Source organism: Ammodytes marinus (genome assembly GCF_949987685.1).
Source record: "Ammodytes marinus genome assembly, chromosome: 19".
NCBI classification, from domain to species: Eukaryota; Metazoa; Chordata; class Actinopteri; order Uranoscopiformes; family Ammodytidae; genus Ammodytes; species Ammodytes marinus.
The window spans coordinates 10,210,335-10,225,852 of record NC_137223.1 but is presented as its reverse complement, the minus strand read 5'-3'; the positions used below and the strand labels follow the sequence as shown (position 1 = coordinate 10,225,852).

The 15,518-nt window shown below is 42.4% G+C and overlaps 1 protein-coding gene across 1 annotated transcript in view; it reads left to right on the top strand.

Moving 5' to 3' along the window:
* Positions 1-3,706: 3,706 nt before the first annotated feature.
* The window catches only part of slc24a4b (solute carrier family 24 member 4b), a gene marked incomplete at both ends in the record, with an annotated part of 39,021 nt that continues 27,209 nt past the window's right edge, over positions 3,707-15,518 (top strand). The window contains 2 exons of the mRNA XM_080047417.1: positions 3,707-3,872; positions 11,736-11,843. Coding sequence (XP_079903543.1) covers positions 3,707-3,872; positions 11,736-11,843 — 274 coding nt within the window. The remainder of the gene's footprint in view (positions 3,873-11,735; positions 11,844-15,518) is intronic.

The window sequence follows — 15,518 nt, the reverse complement described above, 5'->3', positions numbered from 1 at the left end:
GAGGGGGCTGTAAAAGTTGACATGCTGTTTCAGCCTTATCAACCTGTGTGTGTGTAGATGGCTTTGGGGACGTGGGAACTCTCCTGTCTTTCATCTTGGCAGTTAAGGTTACCTGCAGAAGGCCAAACCAAGTGCACAGGTTTGAGCTGTTTGTCATTTCAAGACAACATGGTGCTCAAGTGAGGAGTAGTTGGACATTTTGGGAAATATGCTTCTTTAATTTTTCCGGTGAGAATTGGATGAATAAAGATCAATAGCACTACTGGTCTGTTGAATACGGAGCTATACAGTCAGGATTTGGTTAGCTTAGTGCAAATGCTGGAAACGGTGGATCAGCTAGCATCTGTCAAAATTGAATTCAACCTGACAAGCAGCACCTCTTAAGCTTACCAATTAACACATTACATCATGTTTGTATTGGACAAGATGTGACTCTAGCCGGCCAAGCAATAGAACATTCAGTACTTAATCCCCTGTAATGCCACAGATTGTTATTTTTACACTTGCGGATCACACAAATAAGCTTTAGAAGTGTGGGTAGGTGGATTTTGTTACCTTCAGTGACAGCTAAACTGGCCCTTCACCATTTACAGTCTCTAATCTTAGCTAACTGGCACCTTAAAGCTGGGGTGGAGAATTTGGGGAGAAAATAGCAGTTGGGATAGAGATTTGAATCCAATTACCTTAACCGCTCCACTTGTTCCCTTATGGTCCCTCCCTGACACGCTCTACACCAACAATGTCGGTGCCAAAGTGAATGGACAGTCCCAACAGCCAATAAGAACAGAGAATCGGAGCCTCGCTCTGATTGGTTAAAGTGTACAGCTCATGTTAATTTTGACAGTCAGAATCAATCAATCAGAAATCACATACCCCAGCTTTAATGTAGCTTTCCAAAACATTTTAAAAATGTTGAACAATTTCCAGTACCGGTACTGTAGAACAATTAAAATATTATAGAATCAGATGGTTAATAGAAAAAGTGCATATGCATTAGAGAAAAACAATGGGACTTTTCAAAAAGGTGGGGTCAGTTATTCTTGAGAATGCATGTAGTCAAAATTACTTTTTGTCAAAATCAGTGAATATCTCCTCAAGAAGTGTCCAAAAGAAAACCTGGTGTTAATACAGAGCCTAGGCTCTGTGAACTGGTTTGTAACAAACAAAGGGGGCCACATCAAAATGCCCATTTACAGAGCCTGACCTGTTCGTTAACACCAGATTTCTGCACACACACAGTGCACAGGTAGCGGATTGTGAGGAGATATTCACTGATTTTAACAAAAAGTGATTTTGACAAGCATTCTCCAGAATCAGTCAGTGCGTTTCCATGGCACAACTAGATTGGATTAAGACATATACCGAACTACACACTTGAACGGACCGTGTCACTTGTCTGAGTATGCATGGCCTTTCAGGAATCGGGTAAATGTCCAATACATTGCTGTCTCCACTATGCCAGGTGGCGCTGTAGCCCTTTCTACAAGTGGTTATAGAGCCACGTCCGGTTCCCTTCCGATCCCTGTATACATGCAGAGGGAATGCCGACTGTGAACGAGTTATCTAGGTGTTCTTATCCGACTTTGCTTGTCCGTTAATGTGCCGATTTGTGTGTGAAGTAGATCGGATAAAGGTGTTTACATGCATTTTACAAGTCCTGTTGAAGTCTTATTCATTTATTTACCCGATAATGAGTCTGCATGTAAACACACTGACTGACTCCACCTTTAACAACAGTGCTCCTAAATTGAATCTGTGTGCGAGAGTTTCAAACAAACAGCTTTGAATCTCACTCCGGGGGGAAACGGTACAAGAATAATTGATAAAAGGGATGATATCTTGGGAATATACTGTCTGTTTGTGGTGTGTCTTCCTAACAACAAGAATAAACGATTATATCATAATAACTGGTGTCTGGTATCAAAGTAGAACGACTACTCACATATAAATCTTTTAAAACAAAGTGCATTTTGGAATCCAGGGAATAAAAATTTCCAGTTACTTTCTGTGGCCCAAAATGACAGCTCCAGGTGACGACAGCTAACACCAGATAATACAGTATGTGAGCGAACACCATTTGTACATGGTCGCCCTTGACACATTTGCAGGTTTTCCAACTGTCAAACACCAATCAGGGGTTTTTGGCTAGAATTCACTTTGACTTGGCATTTTAAAGATGACATACACATTTTGTGAAAAATCCATATGACTCATAAAAGTTGAGTGATGCTCTTCCATATTAATCCTTTGCTGAATATACAACACAGCTGATCCCCATCCCTCCTCCCCTACTCTCCTCCCCCTGATATGGTATGGCTTATAATGGCCACTGACAGCAGGACATATTTTTGCCCACATTTAATTTACTATACTGCCAAAGTGACATAAAACATAAAGGCTCCCAATCCGTTATTAATTTTCTTGTAGGTACAGGACAAACGGCTCTGTTTGTGTGGAGCAATTACACTGAAGGGCAGAAGCATAAACCATTATAATCTTGGCAAAAAAGTAAGGGTAAACTGTGCTGTCAATGAGAAATGATTCCATGCTTGAAGATTTGCAGGTGTGTGTGTGTGTGTGTGTGTGTGTGTGTAACTTTAATTATTCAGCATTGTTATCAAAATGAGGATAGCGGCAGGTGAGTTGTCTATTGACTAGGCCAGTTATTAAAGGACCCAGAGAGATATATTGGATTTGGTGGTTACATAACACACAGCAGAGGTGGGATACATGTGTTCAGTGTGTTGCTCTTGTTTTGAGGGGCATGATAGGGCTTGCCTCCTCCAGTCCAGCCCTACACGTTTGATGTGACGGCGACGCGCAAATTGACGTGAAAGATTTCGCCAGACACTCACTCCTCTAGGGTCCAGGCCAGGCCGATCGATGCACAGCTGTCCGGCGGTTTTGACGGTGGGCAGCCCGAATAGAGAGGAATGAGAGTTTTTTCTTTATTATTTTTCCCCCCAGTGGCTGCATTTGCATCTCTGGAAAGTTAAAGGGGCCCGGTCTCATCGGAAGGGCAGCTGGATGCGATAGGCAGCTGATGGTTCTCTCTGGCGGCTTTTCTGCACAGAGGAAGAATCCGCGCGAAAGGGGAGGCACCCGAAATTAACAGTCAACCTTGATGAACACAGATTGGTTTCCACTTATCAGGCGCAGGTGCGTGGAGTTTGCCATACGGCGCAGCTGAGCGATTCCACCTTTGTGGCCGCACGCTGACGCATTTTTACGCCAAGCAGAAACTAGTGTACACGGATCTAGGATATTATGCAGGTGATTGCCTAGATATTAATACACATTTGTGTGTGTGTGTGTGTTTGCGGTACAGGATGCGCGTTGAAACGGCAGCCCCGTCCGATAGGCTATACCCATCCTCTTGCAGAATCCGTATTCGGGAGAGCTGCTGATTTGATTTGCACACCTATATCGGAATTTGACCGCCGTGCCATTGGCCCAGTCCGCCAGTCCCACTCCCAGCAGCTGATAGGCATCTTCTTATAGCGGCAGGAGACGAGAGAAAAAGGAGGAGGAGATATAAACTGTCCGCTTCACTACTCCCTTCATCAGCTGGACGGCGTGAAATGAAATGAGGACCGCGTAAACAGGCTGTGTTCCGTGTGAAGAAGCAAAGCGGGGCGGCACTTTTCCTTCGGGGTCTTCAAGGACGCAACAAAAAAAAAGTGGCCGCCGGCCGAGCTGCTGAAGCATGGAGCGGGACGACACCGACACCGCCGCGAGCGTGTCCAAAAAGACAATCATCGCCAAGATATTCAAAGTTCGCAAGAGGAGGGAGATGCTATTCGTGCAGGTGTGCTTCATCTGCAGTGTCCTCTTCGTGGCTTGGGGCATGTCGGCGCTGTTGACCAAGACAGGTGAGTGTTGTGTTGGGAGAGAGAGACACACGCCGAGAGACGGCACTGGGGGCACACAGGGGAACCAGGGACGGAGACATCTGCAGTGAAATCATGCACACACACGCACATCAGTGAATTGTAGTACTACCTCTCTCATCGATCACCGAGACAAACAAAAACGCTTTATTGTCAAGGGCATTGGCCAAAGCATCCTTTGCATTTTCATAAAGGCTAGGAGCCGTCTTCTTGTTGCCCAACATGCTAATGTGATGCCTTGATTCTGGGTTTCCTGCCCCATTTAAATTAAGTGTGTAGTTTGCATTAAAATGCAGCAAATAGCTCGGGACGCGTTCGGTGTTTCTGGGCCATCGCACTCAGTGCAGAAAGTCAGCTGCACATGGTCGCAGCTTATGCATTCATTGTTTTAATCTTAAATGTTAGGTATTCATGCGTCTGCTGGTCCGTGTATGCCGCAGTGTGCGCGCCGTGGCAGCGGCACGTTTCTAATTCGAGAGGCAGGCTCATCATCACGGCATACGCACGCACACACACGCACGCACACACCTCATGTCATGCCCCACATGCATACACAGCGATCAAGTGACAGACCCCCGAACGGTCGGAGCACTATGTGATTTTGGTTTGTTTAAGGCTTTCTCAAATTAAGAAATATATTCTTAATAAATTGTGCCAGGCGCACAGCAGCTCGGGATCTCGTGGCTATTGCTGCCATCATCGTCTGGCCCGGGCTTTCCACACCAGTGCGCGCGCGCACACACATACATAGCTACACTGGACCACCTCAATCAGTGATCATCACGCTTACCAGGTTTCCGCATGGCCATCGTGGGATGCTGATTTTACGCAGGCCACTGCAGGCCACTGAAGATCATTATTTAAAGAGGGACGCGTTTGGTTTGGAGGGGGGTATGCTTTCGCTCACAACATACATTTTGCAACAAACATTTAGCTGTTGCTCGTCTCGGATGGCATATCATGCGTGATTGGTGTGATTCCCCCCCCCCCCACACACACACACACACACTCCAAACAACATGCCCTCCCTTGCTCACATGTCAAACTCCTACCTCCAGCCCGTGTGAACACTGACACGCAGAACATCACACACAGGGAGCCTCACACAGTTATGCAATCTTAATGACCAACCTTGACATGTTGCTGGTGAAGAATGATATCTGACACACGAATGGGATCAGACAGAGGTTAACTAAGACCAAACCCACCCTTAGGGCATAGTGCGTTTCACATGATGTGAACAATTAGATAAGCCTTCTTGGTGAAGGGGAGATTTACTGCTGCATTTAAAACAGAATTTAAAAAAAATATTATCATTAATCTTTGCGCATTGGACAATGAAAGAAGTGGCTTGCTTCTTCTAACCCTAAGCCGAGGCCCCAGACCCTGTCCTGTCACCTGTTGTTTTTATTTTATCTTCAACCACTTAGGCCCCAAGGCTTTGTACATTCATCACTAACTATACTGGCTGACTCTAGATCTCCCAAACGCATGCATGGGACTTTTATTAATTACATTAAAAACAACAAGAGGCTTAAAAGATTATTCTGGAATGATATCATACAGACGAGAGCAAATCTCTTATCTCCAAAGGCAGGCACTGGGATGCCAAAGTACAAGCCCCCCTTTTTCCCTTCTCAGTCACTAATGGCTTGCCTTTTTTTTTTTTTTTTTTTCATTTAATCAAGTTCGCCTGACCCACACAGTGATTGTCATGTGGGGGTATTTGACTGTGAATTCCAGCCTGTCTGTCCAGCAGCAGCATTGGTGGTGGTGGGATTTCAAGACATGACATGCATGAGAAATCCTAACCCTAACCACCCCACCCCAAACCCACGAGACCCAAAGCTGCCAATAATCAGATCCCTTCTAAAACTGAATAGCTGTGGCCTGTCATCTTTCAGCCATCACAACAGGAGCACACATTCGTCATGTCGTCGTAAAGAAAAAAAACATGTGCCCCTGCCTGCGTTTGCCACCCGTTTGATTGATAGCAGTGTGGGGGAGTGTTGATGTGCTGAATGGTCCAGATGGATGGGATTTGATGTACTACTCCTGGGTTTACATCTCCATCCATGAAGAGGAGTGTGGCGCAACATGCTGTCGTGCATGCTGATCTGTGTGTGTGTGTGTGTGTGTGTGTGTGTGGACCTAGAGCAGGTGTTTTTCTTAGAAGCAGGGCAGGGCTCTGACAGGTAGCTGCAGTATAGGCGGATGATGATGGCTTGGGGGGGGGGGGGGGGGGGGGGGGGTTGGAGATCTTTATTGCAACAAGAAGTTGAGTACCGGTATAAGGAGAGCATGTTAACGGCATTGGGAAGATTGATGGATGAGTTGTCCTTGGTCCATCTCCCCTGCTCAGCTGATTGAACAGACCTGGAGGGCGACATTAACGCCCTAGTGCTGTCTCTCGCATACTCCTGTATCCCTCCGGCACTCAACAGTCTGATGATACAGGTGTACTCGTGTCCTTTTATATGCACGTTTCTCTATCCCTGCTCCAAAATAGCAAGTGGATTAAGTGTGTCTTTAATGGATTGTTTTGTTGCACTGCAGAAGTTTACCAAGTGGTCTAACACACACAACATGTGCTTATCTACAAAGTACATTTTAGGCACACAGAATGTAAAACCTCCACCGACCCTGAGCAATTGTTTCATATTTTCCTACGAACACTACAGTGAAAATAGTTTGTTATGATGGTGATATGTTATAATATTCGGATTATTGATTTTTGCCCGGAAGTCCAAAACCCAAAGATGGAAATCAAAGAAAACCAGCAAATAATCGCATAGGTGGATCAGCAATTCTGGAGAACTCAGTGGGCCCACTGTAGCCAGCAACATGCCCGTTTAGAGCCTAGGCTGTGTATGAACACTGGATATTTTTCAGTGCACAGTACACACACAGTAAATGGTAAATGGACTTGACAGTACAGACGGTTGGCAGATTTTAAGGACTTTTTGACAACAAGCACACTCTGGAATCGCTGACTCCACCTTTCAGAGGCAATAACTACACAATATGTGGCATATTTTACTATCAAATATTGATTTGAACTAGATGTTGCAGCCCTATTGTTAAACACTTTCAGCCAAGAGATGCATTGACTTCTTGACCCCAGGCGAAAAAGAAGAAATTAAAAAGCTTAATTTACTGTAGGGGTCCATAACTAAGCACTGTTTTTGGATCGCAAGTTCTCTCTGCCCCTATAGTGACCCTCCAATTGTTGGGATTTCCCACAGCAGGACCAGCAGCCAAGCTCAAAGTATTAAAGCAGCTCATTTAAGCTGTGAAAAGCAAATCTTTTCTAATTTGACTCGATTTAAGCATCGGTTCAAAGATCCAAACCAACACATGTGCACATGACATTTTTCAAGGATCTCTGCTTTAATTTGCTGTCCACCAAATTGCACTGCAAATGTTAGTTTAATTTTTTGAATATTTTACTTTCCTGCTGACAAACTAACAAGGGTTAATCAAAATCCTCCAAGTTACTCACTACACACTGGTAATTGAACACAAAGTGAGTCATGTCCACAACAGACTGCAGCCCTCATTTAACCCCTCAGCAGCCCCTAGAAATACTGACAGTGACAGCTTCATCGTTTTCCCCCTTTTCAGATGTGCGACAGGCAGAGCACAGTACAATGAGTGGCCCATGATCAATCACACAATCACATGCAGTATTCCTGCCTTATTTAGTCTAACAGAAAGGTCTTCTGTATTTTTAAACACAGCAGATTTCATAGTTGCGTTCCAATGAATTTACGCATAACTGGCGGGATACATTTTCACTGAGATGGTCGAACATGCCCCATTTTTCCCACAAACTTTAAACCGTCCAACTCTGTCCAAACAAGTTTTTTTTTTGTAAATGTGAAACATAAGCCCCTGTGGTCTACACATAATTATTTTTTTCTTATGCATGATCAACGCAATCATCTCTTGGCATGGTGTCTGCGTGTTTGCTGTGCAAATTGGCTCCAATGTCAATCCCCTGGTATAAAATTGGACAGTGTTTTTATTGTGAAAATTGCTGGAATAGAATTAAACAGAATTGGTGGACCAGACCAGAGGCAGTAGAGTGAAACACTGCTGGTTAGGGTGAAGGAACAGGTTGGAGCGATGACTTTAGGGTTTTTTTTTTTTTTTTTTGGATCGGAAGCACCTGCAGACACCTTGTTTACAGTCTGTTTTATCCGATGCCTGCTGATCGTCAGGCTGTCCGACTATACTGGATTGAAAGTTTTTTTTAATGAAGACATTGCTGTGTTTGTACACAAGATCCACCATAATGTCAAGGAAGGTGAATTTGAGAGAAAACACAAACTTAAAAGTGGGAGAGTATAAGATGTCATGTCATGGGACAATTTGGAAATGTAGTATCTTGATATATATCAACTTATTATTTAAACTCGGGCTCTGAAACAAAGTAGAATCCCTTTACCTTACATTATGTTCAATAATGTTTTTTTTTATGAATATCCTTTTGAACTGAAAAACAAACACTTAGAAAATAAACTTTTTTGTGGAGGATACATGGGGCAAGCAAGCCTTCAGCCATGGTGCCAGGTTTAGGATTTCTGAAATAAACTGTTTAAGAAATATAGCTTCCGGAAAAAAGTTGTCTTGTGGCACAACTTGCCCCCGGTGTGGTGTAAGGTGTGCCACAAGAGAGAATACCATGGGGTAAATTGTGCCATTGATATATATATCTCATAAACTGTAATGCAAGACAAATCCATTAGACAATCACTTATTTAAGGTTTATTTAAAGTAAATATTTTACAAAGATTGAAGGTCAATTTTCTTAAACAAGGCATAGCAGATCTAGGTGGTTTTACCTGCAAAACCCACAATGACAAAGTCACCATCATCATCTTTCTGGCCATCTGAACTCTTGTCAGTGGTGTTGTTAAGTGGAATGGGGATGTCAGTCTCTTCTGAGCTACTGTAGACGATCACTTTCTTTTGGTGACCAGCGTATACAGCCATGCCACTGGCACCACTTTTAGAAATGTACTTTGCACTAGTTGCTCCGTGCTTGTGGAACCAACTGCCACCTGACGAATGTGATTCCCCCTCCATTTCTGCCTTTAAATCAAGGCTCAAAACCCATATGTACACCCTGGCTTTTCCTTCCCATTAACTATCTTACCTCTACACTACTATCTTTGTTTATATGTGGATGTATGGGCTTTATGTCTTTTATTTTGGTTATTGTTATTTTACCTTCATTGTTTACCTACTGAATGCACTGTGTTCAGCACTTTGGACAGTGCAAACTGTTATAAATGTGCTTCTCTAAATACATTTTACTTACTTACTTACTTACTTATAACTCACCTAAGCCCTTTGGCACAAATCACCCCAACCCCAGAAATTTGGATAATAAGCATGATGCAGCAGTTTAGGGCTGACATCGTGCAAACTATATAGACACAAAGTGTAGCATACTAAAGCACCAAAACATGTGTCAAATGTTTTCAAACTTGTCTATAATTGTTCAGACACAATAATCAAAAAAACCTTGATCATGGAAATTTTACTTTGAAAGGCAAAACACAGTTTTTTTAGCTTAAATGTGCTTATATCTTATTCCTTGTGTCTCCCTTCTTTACAGGATGAGTCAAATGGATGGCTCTTCTTAAATATGTGGTCACATTTCCAATTTCTTCCACGGTTTTCTAGAAACAAGGGGTGGCACAACTTCCCCACCGGCACAACTTAGGCCACTCTCCCCTATTTGTATATCCATAATGGATCTTAGGCTGGGACTGTCACTCAGCATGTCTGACTCAAAAGGGAATGTAAGGGACAAAATCACTTTGTCAAAATCTTCTCAGGACCCCACATCTGTCTGTACTGTGTGTGCGCTGAAAGAAAAACAGTGTTAAATCACTGCCTATGGTCTGTAAACGGATATTTTAACCAAGGGTTTGTAAACAAAGGGGGCCCACCGTAGCTAGTAACATGCCTGTTTACAGAGCCTAGGCTGTATATTAACAATGGATTTCTTATCAGCGCACACATAGTATGTACAGGTAGCAGATCGCAAAAAGAAAATAGACGGCAAGCATTTTCCAGAATCGCTGACTCCACCCTTTTCAAAGTCTTTTATGTCTTCTTTTTCCTTTTTAATGACCCTGTAACGTTACTGCTTCTGTTGATTCAGACTCATTGCTGTCATGGGTCCCACCAGGCCTCTGTTACCTGTGAAAAGGCTCGGATTACACACACTACCTCGCACCAAAAGCAGACAAAGTAGAGGATTTTGCGATTTAGGAGATGGATTAGTGCAAAGTAACATTCAGCACTACTTTAAACATAACTTCAGCTTTTCCACTGCTGCAATTAGCTGCCACATGCACAGATACTTACTTCCACCTCAAACTAATATCGGTCTATCGATTGATATAGCTTTACCATATTATATATGCTAGATGAGCGTTTTTAAGCAGCACATGGTCCCTAGTTGTCTGTGCATTGTCAAGAGATTGCTTTTCATGTTGTCAATTTGCTCCCTTTTTAAAGGTGCCCTATGCAGTTTCAAGGGAGGAGGATTTGTTTTGGATTTTGCAGAGCCTGCAGTTAGTTGACAAACATATTTTCTCTACGTGTAATTCTTTAGTATTGAAAAATTCTATCGATATAAATCAAACCAAATTTATTTTGATGCACCTGGAACCAAACGTAAGACTGGAATATGTAAATAAACAGAACTGTGGGCCTTGCTGCTGTCGACAATAGTTTTTTATTAAGTTATGAGAATATACCTTGGAAAATGTTCACTCTCCGACACACCCAAGGTTAGATAGTGCACAATATAAAATAGATGGCGTGTGTCTTCTTTTTGCCTCAAACATTACTTGTTGCTTGTAGTAGTTGCCAGAAGAGGAATTGGCCTCCTGAGACTGACGGAGACATTCACATGGTCGGGGGAGACCTTTACAAACACTGCCCATGTGCTTCTGCTGCTGCACACAATTTCTTTCTCAAACACTAGTTTAACCTACAAGATAAAGCCAGAGGCAGTCGCGCTCTGTTGATGAGCGAGTTGTGAATGAATTAAATGCAGATCATGTGGCCTCAGATTATTCTCCAGTGACGTGCTTATGATTGTGAATACAGCAGCACAATGGAAAGTAACCGCTACGGCAATCCAACAATGAATCTGGGCAATAACATTTTATAAAGATGGCAAGTTTTAAAAAGCTCTGCTGGGCTCATTGGTGTGATTTTACGTAATGGTTGACGGACTGCAGTTTTTTTTTTAATGTCCTCATTACAGAGGCTTAAGAGCAGTTTAATGAAACGGGAAACTTGTTGATTCTTTCTCCCCACTCCCCACCCCGAAACATAATGCATGTTATAGTGCCGCTTTCTACTTATCAGATTTCTACATAAATGAGAACTTTTCAGGGATTAAAGGGGAAAAAAAGCAAACCTTATTTGGATGAATGACTGTGGATGTTTTGGGTGATGATAACATACTCTGTGCGAGAGTGACCATGTTGGCTTGATTGCTGTTTTTAAATGAAAAAAAAAGGCTAAATGAAGTTGATGGGGCTTTTTCTCAAAGAAAGGGCTTATTTTAGAAACGCTGTTGGAGATCCTGCGCTCTGACCCCCTCCGAAGTGTGGTAACTTGAGAGGGGATATGCGAAAAGACGAATTTCAATGTGCCTCGTGTACAACTGACAAATAAAGATAACTTAACTTAACTTAACTTAAACCCCTGACGTGTTTTGCGCTGTAAACTTGCACACAGCCTACTGTAGCTACTGTACATGCTTTGATATTTTATTGATGTTGAATGTATGTTGTTTTTTTTCTTTTGCAGGCCATGGGATGTTAGTGGCGGGACATCCCAACGTTGACCACTGGGGGAGACGGCTAATGGCTTCAGTATCAGAAAACGAAACGGAGGAGAGGAACTGTACAGAGCCAGGTATGATCATATTCTGGGATTAACGCTGCACTAATACTTTGTTTTGGTCAATTAACAATTGGTTAGAATGACGTTCATGTGAAAGTCGAGGGATGGACGGATTATAACCTGACTTCACAGAGCATATTTTCGTTACATTGTTTCTGTATCTAGTGAGATGTAGTGGAACATCTGGAAACAAAATAAATAAATGCATCTGCCAATGCAATAGTCAGATGCCAGAAAGTTTTGGATAATGATCCGTTAAAGGTGTAGTCAGCAATTCTGGAGATTGCTTAGTCAAGTGAATATCTCCTCACGATCCGCTAGCTGTCCATACTGTGTGTGTGCTGAACATATTCCAGTGTTGATACACAACCTAAAACGACCATGTTGCTATTTTGCCCTTTGTCTACATACCAGTTCACTGAGCCAAGGCTGTGTATGAACATCATGTTTATTTTCAGTACACACACACTACACGGACAGGTAACAAATTGTGAGGAGATATTCACTGATTTTGACAACAAATTAAACTAAACTAAATAAAATAAGTTTGATTTTACAGGATGTTATGGTCTTGATCATCATGCACCCACTCAGAATCCACCATTTAATTCACAGGGAATGACCTGTCTGTACAACAGTACAATCTATAGGGGAGCTCCTTATGCCTAAGGGGATGCATTGTTCTAGGAGAATAATGGAGCCTAACCGGCAAAGTGAAAGTAACACCAGATAGTTGTGGAGGTTGAGTTGATGCGCTGCTTTAATTCTCCTCTTCTCTGGGCCTCTATCTCTCTGACTCAGTTTAGATCACTTGTGCTGTAATAAGCACAGAAAGGGCGATTTAAAAGGAGCCAGGCATCGATTTTTACAGCATCTTTGGTACGCTTAAAGGAAGCAGCATTCTCTATAATTACTTATACTGGACTGTTTCACTGACAATTCCACTGACGCCGGCTGCTGACAACTGCAACCCGCTACGAAATACATTTGAAGCTATGTTTTTTATGATCATGAAAGTGTCTTGACTGAAATGGTACACAAGCGCCGGCAGTGACGGGAAAGACATGTCATCTGATTTGCTTTTGTCTAGACTTTTTCACAACAACTTGAGCCTTCTGGGATCACCATGGAAAAGCATGACTTAGTCCCATGATATTTATTTGGACTTCTGCTACTTTTAACTGGCTGTACATAACTGAGGGACCATTACAAAAGCCTTTACATCTAATGTCATAACCTGGAAATGGAAACAACACCTATTAAAGAAGGATTTTTAAGCCCTAAGAATAATTATTTTGCTGAATGGGGATGTATGCTAAATGTAACTCAATGTTAGGATTTATATTAATATTGGTATTTGACCAGCAAACAGGGGATGACACCGGGGCGCACACAATTTACGAAGTAATTTGAAAATGTCATTTTATTTTGGGACGGTGTCACAATTGACCCAGTAACTGGCTCTTAATTCATCTCTGCTGACAGTGGGCAGAATCCCACAGGGATTAGTCAATCTTTGGAATTGCAATTTTGTTTTTACATAAACAAACCAAAGCAACGTTTTAACACTACAGTCTTTGCACTGTTCAGTATTGTGGCCTTTTCAGAGTTGCAGTGGAGTCCTATTGAAATAAATGCCAAATGACAAGATTATGGGCTTGAAGTTTTTCCCTCTAATCCTCCAGGATTACTTTTTTTTTCTCCCCATTCAGATGTCTCTCACCAGAGGCACGAGTCTGTGCTTCACATTCCACACATTACTCACCGGCTTCCTCTTTTTCCACTGGTCTTTCTCATCACTGCAAGCTGATCATAAGACTTTTTGTTCTTATTTGCGTATTGATTTTGTGAATAATTCTGGCATAGTTGCAGACTATTAGCACTCGACTGTGTTGGCCATGCTTTGGGCAATATGAGTGCCTCTGTGCTTTACATAACTTGTTTTTCTCTTTCTCTTTTTTTACTACTTTGATGTTGCATTCATCATATACTGTGCTGCAAAAACAGCAATTTACACTTCAAGGTGAAATGTTCTAAAAGAGAGAATCAGCTAATGGGTTAAGACAATTTCACGTGTCTTCGATGTGGAGTTTCATTTGCTTTAGGAATTTTAGAAATAATCTTCTGTGTCTTCAAACAAAACAAGTCAAATAACTGCACGTATCAAGTAATTTACATTTAATTCTAGAAAAACAACAAGTTGAATTCTTTTTGATAAAGATAGAATCACATAAAGAGAAGATTTGTTTGGCTTTCTGGTGATTTATTGACATGATTTTTTAAAAAGAATCTTGAATTTTCTGGTTGCTGGGTCTTATTCTCATTATTTCAAACTCACCAACTCTGTATGCAGGGATTTTCGGAAACTCTAGACTCTCTGTCATATATGGGAGCAATTCTTGCCGTATAACGTTTTCCCCCTCAAATAAAATGTCATCCTTTGAAACACACTTTATTGATTGTGACTCACAAACTAAATGATTCACCTGCGTTAGCTCATGTTTTTATTTAGTTACACAAACGCCATCCTAATCCTCACAATAAGCAAACAATTTCCGCCAGGGTTAACCAAAAAGTTGTTTACTGCTGAGTAATTTGTATTTAGAGGACGTTGGTTGAGAACTGGTGTGCATTAAATGACTGCAATCAACCTGTTCATGTTGTGTTTGTCAGAGGGAGTAATTACTAATGAAACAATGCAGCATGAATCAGAATGGTGGCTGATGCTTTGTGAAAAAAAAAAAGTCAGAGAAAAATATTTCCAGGATACAGACAACTTGTTTCACCATCGTCGCACTAGAACTATATAGACATCTTGGCTCATGTTGAGGGACCTAATGTTTTACAAGAGTGGACCACAGGGCTAATTTGTTTGTCCTAAATTCCCTCTTTAGTTGTTTGTCCAGAGCTGATGACCCAGCGGCAGCACCGGTGTGCACACCCTCCAGGGGAAAGATGCACTCACCATGGATGGTCCCAAGTTGATTTTGAATGAGCAATATTATTGGAGGAGGCTTTTTCGTTTTATGCTGAGCGTGTGCAACATCTGAAGCGCTGTTTTAATTAAGCCACTGTTTGTGGGCTGCATAGATTACACTCGGCCAGTTTTGGTCTCTCCGCCCTCCCCCCCACCCCCACCCCCCCTCATCGTTATTCCAGTGATCAGCGAGGGAGTGCTTTTTCTGAGTTTCGCGGGGCGCTAATGTTGTTTTGCTTATCCGGAGACTTGTGCTGCTAAGGCAACCATTCATCATAAGTGCCTGGTTTTTATTGGCCACTCTGTAATGACTCCTGGAAAGCACAAGGTGCTGTCCGAACGGTGTTTTATGCTCCTGCTTGATTCCAGTGTGTGCTTGTAATCTACAAAGGCCTGATACAAAGTGCGTGGGGTTGATTGAGCCTCTGAATTATCTCCTATTTACCAGTCACATGCAGACCTTGAGTCATACCACCCCCTGAGATTCATTCCCCCTGCAGAGGTCCCATGACTAACGGGAGCTAATGTGCTCTCACTTTTTCATCTATGTTAGAATTCAAAGGTTTTATGAGCTGTTTTGGGCTGTGTGAGGAGTGTTTGCTAGAAGACTTGAGGTTTACTTAGGGACACAGCACATTAGATTAAACTCATGCCCCCCCCTCCCCCCACCCCCACCCCCTGATGCCAACTGTGGAACGCAGACTAACTGG